The sequence below is a fragment of the Rhea americana genome, unplaced genomic scaffold (assembly GCF_003343005.1).
Source record: "Rhea americana isolate MKP2758 unplaced genomic scaffold, rheAme1 scaffold_350, whole genome shotgun sequence".
Taxonomy (NCBI): Eukaryota; Metazoa; Chordata; class Aves; order Rheiformes; family Rheidae; genus Rhea; species Rhea americana.
In genome coordinates this window covers 318543-336049 of record NW_028186480.1, presented here as the reverse complement: position 1 = coordinate 336049, position 17507 = coordinate 318543, and the positions used below count along the sequence as shown (strand labels likewise).

At 40.8% G+C, this 17507-nt stretch overlaps 1 protein-coding gene across 1 annotated transcript in view; it reads left to right on the top strand.

The window, feature by feature from the left end:
* Positions 1 to 17507, top strand: part of MOCOS (molybdenum cofactor sulfurase) — a 198186-nt gene that overhangs the window by 60286 nt on the left and 120393 nt on the right. Inside the window, exon 4 of the mRNA XM_085311900.1 lies at positions 3067 to 3708. Coding sequence (XP_085168026.1) covers positions 3067 to 3708 — 642 coding nt within the window. The remainder of the gene's footprint in view (positions 1 to 3066; positions 3709 to 17507) is intronic.

Here is a 17507-nt window from a genome sequence, read left to right as displayed (position 1 = left end):
TGGCGTTTTGCCTAGGTCTGTCTCACCTCCCACTCAGCCTATGGCACGAGGAGGCTGACTGGGGAGGAGAACAGTGAAAGCTTAGAAAATAGAAGGGAGCAGACTGGATGGGAGTTTTCARTGTGCTTTTCATTGCTGCTCTTGTCATCTTGGTATTACGAAAAGAACAAGAATATTCTTATTTTTCATATTAAGAATTTGCTTCTGTCACATGGATTTTTAACTCAAAAAAAGTTTTTTGTGTGCATGTACATATGTATTTGTAACTTGTTTTAGTGCTCACAGACACAAGCAGCTAAAAAGTTTGGGGTTTTTTTGTTAATGTTTTTTCTTGGAATTGTACAACKTTTTTGTAGTTTGTTGATATCAGTGTAAAGATTTCAAATTTAGCACATACAAAAAACCCACATCAGATAATACATGTAAAATTATGTCCATAGTTACAAAGACTTATCCTCCTTACTGAACTACCTGCCCTTTCCTTTCCCTTAGAAATAATAGTCTGTAGGGGACTTGGTATACATCTTGCGCTCTCCTTGAGGAATAATCAAGTTAGGAGTCTTGCCTGCCATGTTTTTCACCTTTTCTATATCTGGGTGAATGAAAGGAAAGGAGAACTAATGCAGAGTGATGTCATGCATGAAATTTGAGGCATGACTCCCATTAGTAATCATACAGCTAGTTTACCTGCGTCAGAAGCTACTTTGGGGATTTAGGGTTTCAGCGTCCTCCCTTCAGGTCTGCTGTACCAGACAGACAGACAGACACACCCATGCTTCAATGTATGTAATGTTATGCTTGTGGTGGGAGAAAACCTGCACAACTGATTGCAGGTGAAGGAGAGAGTGGTTGCTTTCAGTGAGCAGAGAGGGCAGGACCTGCTGATGAATGCAGCAAACTGTCAGTGCAGTACCATATACTAGACCACTGTTATTCTCCCCATCTTTATCCTAAAACCTAATGGAAAAGGCTGGTTTCTCTGAAAACAATCTTTAAAAACATTTTCAAAAGCTGTGAATGCTTGCAGAAGTGATTACCTGACAGATCCATTTGAGAAAGATCCATCTGAATTTTTTCAGATGAATTTCTTGAAACATACAAGGCTTAAATCTGTGGACTGCTGATGTCCTTTTTAAATCCTGTTAGTCTTTCGTGATATCCAGAAGACAAAAATTACCTAACAATTGCATCGTATTTCAAAAAATTGATGTTTGGTAGAAACCCAAGTGCAAGGTCTAACCTGGGTTTATGAATCCATCTGCTGCATCTCATACTTCCCAGTAGAGCAAGAGCTTCCTACAACAGAAAACAGTGTCATCATTATCATTTCAATGCATCTTTGTTGATTGGTTTTAGTCCTAATGACAAAGTCATTGCAATTGTTTCTATCCTGTGTAACATAGAGTACTGCACCCCATGGCATCCAGCTCTAACATAGTRTGTCTGTAGGATTTGTGTTCAGACAGGGACATCTATAACTTTAAGGCATTTCTCTTTACCATCCTAGCATTCAGAAAATTTTAACTTGCATTTTTCATATAACTTTATGTACAACTTAAATTTAAATGTAGCTATCTTTTTGACTTCTGCCTGTCCTAGTAAGGGAATCCCCTGTTACGTAAAACATGCAGACTTCTAATGGTACTCATTGGGCCAGAGTTCAAAGATTCTCAAAATGCTGGACTGCATCTTGAGATTATACAAGTTAGAGTGACTGCTACATAGAAAGCACTGATATATTATATGTTTCACAGAAATACTCTGCAGTGGGATAGATGCCCTGAGAAACCCTGTTACATTTAATGTTTTTTGGAGCCTGACAAGACCTCTCTCTGAGCAGCAACATTTATGCTCTGGTTTAGTTTTGTTTGCTCTGCCTCATGCACACAAGAGTGTCTCTTAGGTGTTTGTGTACATTTGCCATTAATGTTAGTAGAAGTTTTATAAATTCACTCAGAAAAAGTTCATCAAGACTGTATAAAACAGGTAGCTAAACTGAAGTTGTATCTCACCCTCTGAAAAGACCTGATGAAAGTCTGTCTTCTGCACTGCAAAACTGTAATAGGTGTCCAGGATAACGTGGGTACCAAAAGGTGCAGTAGATGATGGTTCAYAAAACGTAATTCAGAGCAAACTTGAGTGCTGTCTAAGCAGCGGTGACTGTGCAGTGTACACATGTCTCAGGAGATCAGCTTGCGTAAGTTTTCTCACTGTGATTTATTGGAAGCCATTAGGTTGCTTGTGATTTAGGGTATCTTTCTGAGCTACAGAGGTTACAGCCTTATGTGGATAATCTATTGCTCCTTGCTGTGTTCTGTTTCTGTTATCAATAGGATAACCAAGGAACAAAGCTGTATGCTATAGTATTCCCTGCAAAATCCTCTGACAATTAAGATACCTAGTATTTGGACAGAATCTGTTTTTAACCAAAAGATGCTCTAGCCCAAATAATATAAAAATTAAAGAGGGATTAGAGTTACATGTTAGAACAGCGAAAGTAATACACTATGTGTTCCAGGTCAAAAATAGGAGAGACCAGACGTATTAGTCTCTTTTAAACTGAACTGCCAGATACCATATGCAAAGTTCAGCTATATGTGTAGTTAGATAGATACCCTTCCTGTCCAGATGACTACAGGTGCTTACATCTATACAGGGGACTCCTTTACTTTTTTTTTTTATTAAAAGTTTTCAGGTGAAACTGGCCTCTCTTAAGGCCAATGTTTGTTCTAATCATATGCAGGCTTAATTCTGATCCCATAGAGAGGTCACACTGGCTGCTGTGTTCAGAATCAGGCAGACCTACCTTCTGTCTTCTTTCTCAGCCACATGCACTGCAGCATTGAAAAGATTCTGTGGTGTGCAAAATAATTCTGGTTATATCTGTTCAAGTTTATTGTGCTGTTTGGGAATGGTATTCGACCAAACCTGTCTACTTGTATCTAAGTGAGGTGACAGAGTAGAAAAAATGATGCTGAGACATTATCTGGCAATAAAATAATTGGAAAACTCAGAAAATAACTAGATCTCTGATTTCTTTTCTTTTTTTCTTCTTTTCCCCCATAGAGTATTGCAACATTTCCACACTACTGCTGAAGATTACACTATCATTTTCACTTCTGGATGCACAGCTGCACTTAAACTGGTAGCAGAAGCATTCCCTTGGATACCTGAAGGTACAAAGCAGCCCAGCAGTCGATTTTGTTACCTAACTGACAGCCACACGTCTGTTGTGGGTATGAGGGGGATAACTGCCTCAATGAATGTGTTATCTGTTCCAGTAAAACCAAAGGAAATGTTGTTATCAGAGAAAAACAGGTTAGCACCTGAAGACAAAAGCTGCACGACACCTCATCTTTTCTCTTATCCAGCTCAGAGCAATTTTTCTGGTATCAAATATCCCCTTTCATGGATACGGGACATAAAATCTGGAAAACTCTGCCCCATCAAAATACCAGGGAAGTGGTTTGTTCTACTAGATGCAGCTTCTTACGTAAGCACTTCTCCGTTAGACTTAAGAGTTCACCAAGCTGACTTCATTCCCATCTCATTCTATAAAATCTTTGGATTCCCTACTGGGTTAGGAGCGTTACTGGTAAACAACCGGATTGCCCCCTTCTTGAGGAAAACCTATTTTGGAGGTGGAACTGCAGCTGCCTACCTTGTAGGAGAGGATGTTTACTTCCCACGAAAATCTGTAGCAGAAAGGTAAGACCTTGTTTAACCAAACAAACGGGGTTTTTGCTGATGCTGTTTCCTTTAGACAAATGTCTTTGTGTTGGTGCATGCACTGGGCTGTGACTCGTGTTTGTTTATGCGATAGGGGAGGTATTTCACATATAACTGTTTTCTTCATAACTTTCTTTTTTTCCTATTTAAAAAACATCGTATGAGAGAGCTACTTCCTTGCCTGATACGGTTTGTCACAATTGATAAAAATATAAGGGTTCATCCAGTGACGTGAAGGTCAGTCCATACATTTTTATATTTACATTTAAGCTACCTCACTGGAAACCTCATTTGTTTTTGAAACTCTGCACTTGCAGCTAGGCCAGGGCTGATCATACACTGGGATGACCCTTAGTGAAATTGGAAAATAAAGTCCGTGTATTCCTCTGGAAAGGTGGCGTGCTTTGCTCTCAACAGAAGCTTTGTCAGCTTACATACAGTAAGATAAATTACAAAGGACAAATAGTGGTAGTGAAGCTCTCTAAAAGAAGATAGAGGGTACCTAAAAGAGATCACACAGTACATAACGAAATGCAAGGCCATGAATAAGTTTCCCCACGTCCTTAATACGTTGAAATGCCACTCTTAGCAGTGCTTGATCACTCTCTCTCCCTCATGCCAGCAAAGCTTATACAAAGGCACTAAAGGCACTTCCTGTCTGACGTCCACCATGTGTGCAGGGGGAAAGCTTAAATTCACTATTTAATATTAAATGGTAGTCCTTGGGGGTGACTGGAGATGACAAGAGGAAATAGTAAATCAAGTCAGTCATGACTTGCGTTTGTTTATGGCTGTAACTAGCATAGTTGATGTATATTCAGCAGCACAAAGGCCTGAGTGTCCTGTAATTTAAATATCTGTCCTTTCCCTGTATGTTATGACACATAATGATGCTTCATGTGTGTGTGCCTCTTGTAGTTTTATGTTCTTGGTGCTGCCATGTGGTTTGAGTTCTGGAGTGATAAAAGCAGTGGAACCATAGCCTGTCTCTCTTATAGTAGAAGGACATGTATTATTTCTGAAACAGAAATCTGTTTGGGGAATGTCTAGTTAATCTTTTAATTTAGAAGTAAAACCAACATCAAAACATTCTTGTTCTGAGCTCTATTTCTGGTTTTCAAACCAACAAGGCTTTGAAGTACACCAGAATTACTGAAAGTCAGCATGAAGGGGCACAGAAATGACAGGTTCTTACAGTRCCCTCATATCACCTGCAAGCCAAGAAAAAATCTTACTTTAATTTGACCTCTTGGTTCTAACTTTTGAGGAGCTCTTGCAGAGGTAATTGACACACGACTCCTGAGGTTGCATAGCAGATAAAAACATCTGAAATGCATATTAGTTCTCAATTCTCCTTTTATACCTCCATTAATTAAAGRGGAAAGATATGTGGGAAAACCGAGGAGAGTTCTATCTCTGGTATCTTTTTTGAGGGTTTTCAGAGGCTGGCTAATTACAAGTCCCTCAGGTATTTGAGGATTCCACTGCTTTCAAGGGCTTTGGTGTTCCTGGTTCAGAAGAGGGGCCTGCTTTTACTTATTTCCACTACAGGCTTATAAACAGGGGAATTTGTCTGATTCAGTTCCTCAGGTTCAATGCAGAATGCCTAATCTCAGAATGAGGGAATAAAACTCAAAAAGCCAAGTCTGACAGCTGGATGTTATACTGGCTCCTGTTACACACCAAAGTGTTACTGAGAGTTTGATTGTTGTACATGAATAAATATTTACATTTTTTTCCAAATCCTTTGGTGATTATTTGAAAACCCAATATTAAAAAGAACATCTTTAGAGCATTACTGATACTGTGTGTAATCCCTAGTGAACTTGGAGGCTTGAAGTCCTGCTTGGAAAGGCTTGAAGTTTTCAAAGATAGGTCAGGAATGAGGATAATTAGTTTCTTCCTTCAGCTACTTCATCCAGATTTTTTTTTTTTTTATATTATAACCTTTCAGAGGTTATGAGGTTTTGCTTTGTTTTAAAATGTTCTTCTGGTCCTAAAATGTACACAGATAAAGCAACTAGAAGCAGAACTACCACATGTCAAGTGAAATACCAGACCATCATTGCCAAAGTTAATACGATGACAACATTTCTGGGCCATGTTTCCATTTCTTTGCTAGTGACTAAAACAGCTTGGTTGCTAGTTCTTTTCTAAGCAGTAGCTCTAGCCAGGTTTATCCCTGCCAAATTGTAATATGGGGCCTCTGTTCTCAGAGGTGTGCAAATGCAACAGGCCAAGACCCTAGGCCACCTGCTCCAGCCTGGCCTGCTTTGGGCAGGAGGTGGAACTGGAGACTTCCAGGGGTCCCTTGCAACCTCCATGCTTCTGTGGTTGATTCTGTGCAGTTCCACTGAGCTCCAGCTGTGTTCTCTCGCAAGGTGTGTCTTTGTTATTTCAAAAGGTTGGTTTCTTAAAAGTCCTTAAAAATTGTTTTTGCAGTTTTGAATTAACATTGGATTTGAGTATAATGAAATGTGTTTTATTCTGTGTGATAATTCATGAGGAAACTTGAACTCTAACAAATGCCATTGGAAAACTGGATTAGAATATGTGTATCTGAAAGCCATTAGCGGAAGCATTCCCTGTCCATGCATAATCAGAGTGCAGCATACTAAGGAAATGACTTTCTCTAAGTCAAGGTGGAGATGTGTAATGAGGTGGTTTATTCATTTTTCCTTCCCAGGACTGTCAAAATTGTTACCTTTTGTCTTAATGGATGCAGCGTTTGCTGGTGTGCCTTGTACTTTATTTTGTTGCTCTTGCTATATAAATTATGCTATCACAGACTCTTTTAGGTTCCTTTAATATGCTTAAATCACTTCCAAATTTTCCCATTTCATGGTGGTAGCCAGTCTTCCTATCTCTACTTTTAAAACCATGTTTATTATATTTTCATCCGTGTATCAAGCAGCTTGACAAATTATTATCGTTCACAAATCTAGCCTCATTTCCCATGTTTTTTCTGTGCAGCACGAGATAATAAAATAATATGATTATGTATAGCAAGAATTCAGCAATAAAATATTCATCATCTGCCCTATTTTTCTTTTGTATCTGGGAGTGCTATTCAGAATCTGATCAGTCTGGAATTTATGACTAAAAGAAAAGAAGCTGTTGTTTGTAAATTGGATATCTACATCTTAGTCTATTAATCTGGAATATCCAGTGTGTTAGCTGTTTGTGTGTTTTTAATGTCCAAACATATTTTCAAAAGCTTTGAAAATCTAGATAGCATAACTTCGTCCCTGCCCAGTTTTAGCGGTTCTTGCCTTTGCTGCTTGAAAAATTTGACTGCCCCAAAGCAGTGCCTAGACTTTTGTAGTCTGGAGTGCRGGGTGTTTAACCAAAGCCGGAGCAAAGGTTTCAAGCTTTTAATTTTGACATTATTCACTGGCTGTTATATTTGATCTGAAGATAAAAGGTAAGATTCCCCAAATTCTAAGGAAAATGTCATCATACTGGGCACACCCATGGCCTGCAGAGAAGAACTGTCTTACCAGGACAGTTCTGCACGTGCCAGTGCAGGTACGTGGTACAGTGACATGGTTTAAATCCTCAGTTGCATGCTAGTTGCATATGTGCTGTGAGGGGCAAGGAAGGAAGGAGCAGGAAATGGAGGCAGAAGGCTATGGATGAGAACTATCACTRAGATCCCAAGAAAAGCTGTCCCTTCTTGGAACTGGAGACAAAATCCTTAGGCTGGATRTGGATATGCAGCAGCTCCAGAATACCTTGGCAAAAGGTTGGCCTTCCTGGCTGAAGTTAAGTTTTCTCTTTAGCTTTACTGCATGCTGTCAGCACAAAAAGCAAGAATTAGAGCATCCATACAGTGACAGATGCTGGTTTATTCCACAGAAATGCTTCATAATGAAATTGAGAAATCAGCTAAGACCTGAACTGCATGCAGGAGACCAGTAGCTGTGCGGGTGCTAGCCTTGGCATCTAGCATATGCCCACTGACTCCACCGTTAAGGCTCTACATAGCTGTGGAGTGAAGGGCAATCTGTCCATGATTACTTTAATGGGCTAACCCTAATGTGTGACGTTAAATGTCGGCTGTTGACGAATACTTTTTATTCAAAGCATTTTGTTGATACGTCACTTCCACTGCTTTGTGATATTTGAAATGTAAAGATATCCAGATGGGACCATTACAGGGGCAATTTCCAAATCTACAGAATTCTTGACCAAACATCCTTTTAAGCAGAAGTGGTAAGTTTCAGACAATATACCAGGGAAGTGATAGGGGCTTTCACTTTGCATTTGCATTATGAGACTGCTTCTGTAYCTGACAAACTTAATAGAGCCATTGATAGAGGCATCAAGCCTGAATAGGTGATKGGAGAATGAGCTTTCTCGCCTCCCTCCCTCTTCTGCTCCATTCACTCTGTCCCACAGAGATGATGGGGTCTGAGTATTTGAGTGGTTTTTGAGTGGAACCTTGTAGGAGCCATGMTCAGCTTTTGTCCCTGCTTGAAGGACAGATAAAGTACTCTAATTTTCAAGGCGATCATTCAGTCAACTTTGACAACTACCACATTCACTTTAAAACAAAAAGTGTGGAAAAAATACAAAAATGGAAAAGGGGATATCTGTTTTCTGAGTAAATGTAGCAAGGTTCAAGTGACCTGTTACTCTTTCTCTTCTCTGCATGAAGTGTAAATAGCTGCAGGAAGACTTCACGCAGTTTGTCTTTTTATATCTTAGCACATCCATGGTGGTGGTTGACTTATTGTATACTTTTCTACCAGGTATCATTAGAGCCAGCCAGCTTTTGGGGCATTTGATACAAAATAAAAATAATTTCTTTTTAAATCCCACCATCATTGTGGATGATTTTTAGGTKTCAGCATGCATTCTAATACTCAGTTGTTATTACTTTCAATAATGAAGATGTTTTATTGTCTGAAAACTCAACATAGTCAGAGTAAGCACCTACCCACTGAAAACACAGAAAAGTGAGATGAACATAACCCTCTGGGGATTGCTTTTAGTCTTGATTCACCATAGGATTCATCCTAAATTGCTGAATCTGGGATAAACTGCAAGCAGTGCCTTACTAAAATGCTTGTAGAGTGCAAACAAAAGCTTAAAAACATGTTTATGAACCAAAATTTGTGGGCAGTCTTCCCAAAGAGAAGCAGCAATGTAGGTAAGACTTTTTTGAGAGAGAATAAAATTGGCAATAATGGCTTCCTTTAGTTAGCCCTACGCATGCATTTGCACAGTGCTTACATTTCGAGCGTCCTTATTTATATTTTCAACCKCTTGCCTTGAAAACTTCTACCAGTTTTGAAGACAGCATTTTTTAAAGCTTTTGACTGAGCAGCTAGTGAATTGTTTCTTTTTAACAACGCCGCTGGAGGAACTTGGTGGTTAGGCTCCTCCAGGTTATAAAAGACCTCAGGCGAATGTCTCGCTGCTTCGCAAGAGGGTCAGACACCTCTCAAAGTACAAAGCGGGCTTTAACTACTGGGCTCTTACAGCAGAGATTTTGGAAAGAATGAATCACCCTCTAACCTGCTTCTGAAGTRCACACTCCCACGTTGTATGGAGTCCCGAACCACAGAAGGTGGCAGCTCCCCAGAGTAAGCGCTCTTCTGTTCCAGAGAGGAATAACATTTGAGTTGTGGTTTTGTCTCCAGAGTTCCCTACAGAACAACTGGGAAATCCCATCCCGAAGTGAATAATAAATAGGGCTCAGAGCTGTAGATTTGAGGAAGAAGCAGAAAAGGTAAGCATCACACTGGCTGATGTCTAAAGATTTGGGTCTGTTGCAGCCTGCGGTTATAATCTACAGATGCCTAATTTGCTTTTAATGAAACCAGTCCAGGTTGTGAATACAGCACAGCTCCAGGGCAATTTGCACTGCCTTTTAGGAACATAGTACATTCAGTCACACGTCAGCATCAGACTGCCACTTAGCACAAGTATGGAAATGCATACAGGACTGTATAGGGAAAGAGGGGGCAGAGAGGGATTGTTTCCTTGTTTTTTGGTGGGCCTCATAAGCTTTTTAGCAATGTTCAGCAAAATGAAATTAATAAAAGCCATAGATCCAAAGAACATTTSCTTTTCAAAGTGTATGGTGGATTCTCTTACTTCGAAATAAGTTGAACTAAATTAAGTACATTTTCTCTTTAGGTGCCAAAGTCTTACTGAAAGCCAGCCAGTGGCAGTCATGTGCCTAACATACTGTTCCTGTAAAGTACACCAAGCATCAATCTRTATCATTAAATATCTCCATTCCAGTACAAGACTGGCACCAAATTAATGAGCTGTAAAATAAACCTTACAAATTGCTAGGGAGCTGCAACAGATTTATTTTTAAATAGAAGAAATAAATCTCGATCTCATTATCACATGGACTGTGCTTCAAATAGAAAATGTTTTGAGATGATAGCAAGAAAGAAAGGAATCCTGTTACATACCAAAATTTGATTTTTCSCTTTGATCAAATACAACAGAAGTTCTGCCTCAGCTGGGATGTGTCTTTGCAGCCACAGTAGCTAGTGAGTGGTTGTGTTACAGCTTCACTGAAATTTGAAATCAAACCTTTGTCTTAAGTCTTTAAGAAGCTTTCTAAACTTTCCTCCTCAAGGGTTGAGATGTTATGGCTTTTGTTTTCTAGTGATAAATCTATTGTACAGTATTTTTAATGTTCTTTAGAGGTGCTACATTTGTTGATTAACCTGTTTGATATATGAAGAAAAATTCACTTCTTTTCCCCTGACTTTTCTATTTGTACTATGTACTTAGAATATCTTGATATTAGCATATAAAAGGGTGAGTCTGCCTTTTTGACCCAAACAGTATTTATAACACACAAGTCCTGTTCATGTAATGTTAAGGGATTGATTTACTTCAAAGCAAAGGAATTAAAGCTACATTCTCTGTCTTTTTACCTCAGGCAGTTCTCAGGAACGGGAATTTTTGTAAATACTCCATGGTATAGTATATAATTGGTATAATGCTCTTCATTTGACTCCTGAAGCTTTAGAGACAAAAGCATGAGTTTAGAAAGACATCCTGAAGAGCTGTAACTAGTATCAGGGGGTCAATTTAGATATTTAACATTATTTTAACATAGTTTTTATGTGCTCTGAATCCTTTGGTGTGTGTGTGTGTTAAATATTTTGACAGTGATGCTGAAACTGTTCTGGGTTGGCTGCCAAAACTGTAGCGGTTCCTTTGGTATCGCTTTACTGGCAGCGTACAGGGCAGGGCCTGGAGCAYGTGGAAGGCCCCGAGCACGGGCAGCAGCAGGTGACAGCTGTGGGCATGGTCCTGCATGGGACATGTAGCTCTGCCACAGCGGAGTCACACCAGCAGGGTGGCAGGAGCTGGGGCTGCGGCAGCTCCTCTCCAGGAAGAGGGTACCAGCCCGTTTGCGTCCGCGGCTTTACAAGCCTGATGCCCTGTTGAGGCCATGTGTGCCCCTCCAGAGATGCTGACCCTGCAGCACAGGTTTTCTAGCTGGGCTGGGCAGGCTGGGCAGGAGCCAGGCAGGGACAGAGGCTGATTTGTCCTCAGAAGTTTATGCAAGTTCCTGCATTTTCAAACGATGCAGTTTTAATGGTTTGTTGTTTTCCCCTTAGAGCCTATTTCATCATAAAATCCAGTCCAGCTCTGCTGTGCTGCCTCTTACTGGCTCCCTGCTCGGGGCTGAATTTTACAGGGAACCTGCATATTTGTGCTGGATAAATCAAAAAGAAATCAGAGAATATGCTGTATCCGTACTAGGTGATACCTGGTGGGAATGGTCCATGTTGTAACTTTTGTATCCGTACTACCTGATACTTGGTGAGAACGGTCCCTGTTGTAACTTTTTGGTGTCTAGAACAATACCGCAGTGTTAAGCGGAATACAAATAAGTAACTAATAAGACCTTGGAAATCTGTGAGAAAGAACAGCAGTAGGTTACATATAGATTCTGTGACTTCCAGCCACAGAATAACTGTGAGAAGCAGTCAACAGGAAGGTCAGAAGCCCTTCATATCATATCATAGCCTGGTTATGCAGCCAGGACGGAGCTGGGCTAGACTCCCTGCACTTGTTGGCCCCAGGTGCCGGGGCTCCCGCCTACCGAGAATACCCACAAATACCGGAATTTTTCTGAAGGAGAGAGAGGCTGCTACACAACAGAGGAGCACGTTGCCTCCTTGGGGACGCCCGAAAAGATTGTGCCTGCTGACTCTCTCTCTCTCCCGTCATGCAGATGATCGGGATAAGCACTGGAATGGACCGTCTCGAGATTACCATCGGGTCATTCAAGTATCTACTAATAAACTGCTTGCTACTGAAGAGTGTGTGTGTCTGTGTGTGTGTTTGTGCTGGCTTGCCAAACTGGCCCCCAGGAATCTAACTAGAACATAAGTTGGCGACGAGGATGGGATTCCTGGGGTTTGCAGCATAGTGAGATTGGTGAAGCGCACAGCTGTACCGAGGCCACRCCACTTGCATTGGAGGGACTCGGTCAGTGGAGCACGCAGCTGTACTGAGGCTGCGCCACCTGCATTGGTGGGACTCGGTTGGTGGAGTGCACAGCTGTACTGAAGCTGYGCCACCTGCATTGGTGGGACTCGGTCAGTGAAGCGCACAGCTGTACTGAGGCTGCGCCACCTGCGTTGGTGGGACTCGCTCAATGTGTTTGCTTGTATCTTGCCCAGGCTTGACATTTTGGTATGTGTGTTGTGGACATAATATTGCTTTGGAGCAAGGTGCCTACTGCTTATCTTTGTCACTGTAGTCATTGTAAAGTATATCGACCGAGCACAGGGTTAGATGTGAGCCGGCTGTTTTGGGCTGTAGAAACAAAAGGGGAAACGAGGCAGCCCCATCCCTTGAGYGTCCTGGGTGGACGCAGGAGCCATGGACTACGCTGTGGGATAAGTGGGAAACATGTAAGGATGCTTCTCCAGAGCCAGGGACCGGGACAAGCCCCGTGGAAGTGTTAAAGTATTGGGAAAAATTTGTAGAACCCCCCACACATATCAAGGACAAGGAGCGATTAAAGCATGCAGGATGAATGGGGGGAGCCTTCCTGCTTGCCTGTAAGGTACTGGAGGGACAAGTCCATGAGTTAGATGAAAAGGCAGGACAGCTAGAACAACAGGTGCATGAGCAGAAAACTGCAAATCTCATGCAGCAACAAGCTTTGTTAACCATCATGGATCTGAAAACTGAATAGAGATTAGACCAAGCGTCAGGTCCAGACTGCCGTGTACTATGACATGACCCACGTCCCATTGTCTTATGCACTATTTGGTGGTCAAAAACAAATTCACAACAGATTCGAGCATTGGTGGACACCGGGGTGGAGGTCACAATTATACACAGCAATCCTGATAAACACAAAGGGACARACCTCTGTATGGGGTCTGGGCAACCAAACAATTATGGGAAAATTTGATTTGTTAAGAATGAAAATCGGTGATCGATTACCTTGCAAATACTGTSTCATGATTGCTGCGGTAGACAAATATGTAATAGGAATGGACATTTTGCATGGCCAAACCTTAGAAATAGATGGGTCTCTCTGGGCATTTGGTACCGCACGGTGGTTGCACATCTGTTCCGTCCGAKTAGGAAAGGTCATGGAAGAAGCACAAATTCCAATTGCTAATCAGCAACAGTATCGAATTCCAGGGGGTGATGAGGCAATTCAAGACCTCATACAAGCAAACCTGAAATCGCCTCTGTTGTTAGGTCTCAAAAATACCACACTGCGCCCAGTCTCAGTACCACCTGCTCCATGGGTTAATGTGTGTTATGTCCACAGCGTAACACCAAGTGAGCCACCATCAACTTGGTTTTCAGGAGCTTGTGTTTCCTACCARCCATCTTTATAACTGGTGCCGCTTCTGGCTGAAATACTTGCAGCAGATGATTTGTACGCGGTTATCATTGTCATTCAGGGTGAGCAGCAGTGGAAGCGAGTATCAACCAAACACCTTAGGCGAAGAGAATAGTCAGGGATAGAAGTGTGTTGTCTTCCCCTCCCTGTCTTATTTTTCCAGGTAGGCCTGGATTGTACCTCAGCCACAACAAAATGTCTGGGTGACCCTAGGCAATGTCACGGGACAGGAGCACCTATGCTTAAGTACTGCTACCCTGCAGAACCCATTTTCTACCTGCTTGGTCAGTGCACCATTGATGGGAGAAGAATTAACAGCCCTGTGTAACACCTCTCAGCAGCGGCCAGTCTCTTTGTACATAGTGGAACAGCTCCTGGGATAGCTGGCTGTTGCGAGCAGGCGTATCACCTGCTTTACCACTGGAAGAACTGCAGTTGTTAGGGTCTTTGTCCGCTACTTATTGTACTATGTTTAATTATACTGKGAAAAATCAGTCCGAAGCCTGGTGGGTGAACAGTACCCACCAGTGACATKGGGGTAGCCTTGGTTATAGAAATTATTGCTTTTTTGCTGCTTRCTATTTGTAATTTTCCTTTGTATTTCCTGTAGTATCCCTTGTATGTTATCTCTATTGTGTTCTACTATGGACTCCTTTTTACAACAGCACGTTGTTCATGTGATGGAATATAGATGTGTTCCACAACTGACCACGCGGTGACATGTATCCGTACTAGGTGATACTTGGTGGGAATGGTCCCTGTTGTAACTTTTTGGTGTCTGGAACAATACCGCAGTGTTAAGCRGAATACAAATAAGTAACTAATAAGACCTTGGAAATCTGTGAGAAGGAAGAGCAGTAGGTTACATATAGATTCCAGCCACAGAGAAGCAGTCAACAGGAAGGTCAGAAATTGAAGAGTAATGAAATAGCAACYCCCAAAGTCAGTGTGGCCCCTGAAATAAGTCTGCACGCGTGYGCAGTATTATAGCCCAGTTATGCAGCCGGGGCCGAGTTGGGCTAGACTCCCTGCACTTGTTGGCCCCATGTGCCGGGGCTCCCGCCTACCGAGAATAACCACAAATACCGGAGTTTTTCTGAAGGAGAGAGAGGCTGCTACACAACAGAGGAGCACGTTGCCTCCTCGGGGATGCCCGAAAAGACTGTGCCTGCCGACTCTCTCTCTCATCATGCAGATGATTGAGATAAACATTGGAGTGGTCCTTCTCGAGATTACCATCGGGTCGGTTGGTTTGTAAGTATGACTAATAAATTGCTTGCTACTGAAGAGTGTGTGTGTGCGTGCGTGYGTGCGTGCTGGCTTGCCAAACTGGACGTTTGGCCCCTGGGAATCTAACTAGAACATATGCAGACAGAAACAAGAGCAGAGACGAGGGGTGTAGGGATCACTCATAAATGGCCCTCTGTAGGAGAGGTGAGAGCCAACAACTTTTAGAGTTACAAAAGAGTATTGATTTGGAGGGAAAGTCTTTTAAAACTGAGCAATGCAGTGCAACGAAAGTGGCTAGAATGGAATATTGATTGATATTCTCCAATTCAGAAAAGCACTTAAGCATATGTTTAAGTCCCTACCTAGTACAGAAACCTGTCTGAGCATTAAAAGGGGACTTCAGCTTGTAYTTTAGGTAGAGTAAGTTTATACTAATTGCAATACTGTATTTCTTTGTGGCTTCTTTTGGAAACCATATTTTCAGGAATGTTTGTTTTCTTGCTTCACAGCTGGTCCTGTCCCTCTGTTATACGTGTGGATTTGAGTTTGAGTTTTTGTTATTTTTTTAGGAGGAGACRTGGGAAGTTAGGGTGGAGTGGCTGATAGTTAAAACTGTTGGCTAAATACAACCAAATCTAGCCCAAATTGGGATAGGGACACAGTTGCTTTCTCTAAGTTTTTTCCTTTAAAATGCAGATAATCATGATATAATGAAGAAGTATCCCCCTTCTAACAGAGAAACTGATACTAAGATTGAATCAGGAAATGCCTGATCAAAAATGAGGAAGCATCTCTTTAACCATGACCTACTAATGCATTACAGTGCCCTGAGCTGATGTTAACCCTTCAGGGCTAATGGTGCTAAAAATCAGTGGTTTCAGCCAGTTGTGCATRGACCTCAGAAGAGCAATGAGCAAATCATAAACTCTTCCCAAAAGGAGACTGAGACATGCTCATACATCTATGTGGCAACCATAATRCATTTCCAAGATCTTCACCTTCACTGGAAATTTTTAGAGTTCAGTGACTTCTTTCCACTCTGAATCATGCTTCTAACACATTTTCTGAAAGGTGTTTTGGAGATCAGATTTGTTCAGTAGCTTCAGAGACAAGGCTTATCATTTAAGAGGATATATTTTTGCAGCCTAGTAAGTCAGTCTAAATTCTCTTGAATACAAGARAGCGAGCTGAAATGTCCATTAAGGATTGTTTGTTAATAGAAGATTCRCAAAACTGTCTTATTATTTAATGACTCAGAGAAGCTTCTTATATGGTATCCATATTATTTTATATTTTGTTTATAACTAAGCTGTGAAGATGCTAGATTTTTAAAAGTTTAGTAGTCACCAGCTTCCCAGTGGGGAGTATAAACTGTATAAAGACAGAGAAGTTTAAATGCTTAGATGATACCATTCAGGAAAGTATTTGAAGATTACAAGTATAGACGCAGATTTTATGTTTTTTCCATCTCTTTACTAATCAAATGTATGCAAGGGTGCATCTGGCAGTTGYGTTCTTGGAAACCCATCTATGGGCTCCTCAAATAGATTTAATTCAGAAGAAAAAGGAAAATATTGATGCACTTGAGAAAAAAAAGCTTTAGAATCTTCCATGACTTTCGCATTTTAACAGTGTTTACTGAAACAGGAAATACTCAAATCTGATTAAACACTTGGCTGTCACATTTCAGCCTGTTCATGTTCAGTTAAAAAATTCAGAAGGATTCTTTAGCATTATTATAATCTACTTTTTTCACATCTAGACATTTATATTATCAAATAACATCTGCTATGGCTTAATAACTGTGTCAAATGATTGTAATAGCTTTATTTTGGGTGAATTTTATGATAAAAAGTTTTAGAGTTAAAGCCAGAAAACTACTTAGCTTAAAGGATTGCATCTCCTGTTTCATACTTTATGGCAGACATTTTGCAGTTATGTTTTTAGGTAGCAATCTGAAGCAGCTTTTTATTTATATTGCTGCTGATGCAAAGAAACCTGTAACAGCTTTTAAGTTCAGCTATATAAATTGCATGGGTTTTCTTCATAACATCAACCTTAAGAAGTGGTTAGTATGAATGTAACTGTCCTTACCACTCACTGGCCCAAATTAGCAGCCTCTTGACTGGTCTTTCGTTAGCTATGTTAATATATGATCAGTTTAAGTGAGAAAAATGACACAGACCTTTTCAGCAGAAGATTAAGGCTGTTCTGTCTTCTTGGCAAAACAGACAATTGACACTAGGTAACAGTAGGCCTGTTAACCCTTCTTATAGAAGCAAATGTTTTTGTTAAGTTTTTCTACTGTCCATGTACAAATGAATGCAGCTCTTTCAAAGTCCTSATCAGTGTTAAACACTGTTATTGTACATGTCAGATTACGTTTATGTCTCGTTTGTTGCATATCTGTATTTTCCTGTATGTTGTCTTGATATGTTAGTCTATAATCCTTCACTGTGGAATGTTAATATGTGGACACCAAGTTATCTCTAATCATCTTTTAGTGATAATGGTTTGGTAAGCTTTTTTCCATGTTGTCTTGACTACTCTATTCTAAYTATACTTTAAATCATCTCAGTGTGAAAGAAATCCTTCAAAATAATATCTTAAACATCAGCAAAGACTGTTCTTTCCCCTAAAGAAATAGATATCATACTGATTTGACTGCCAGCATAATTTAGAAGGCACC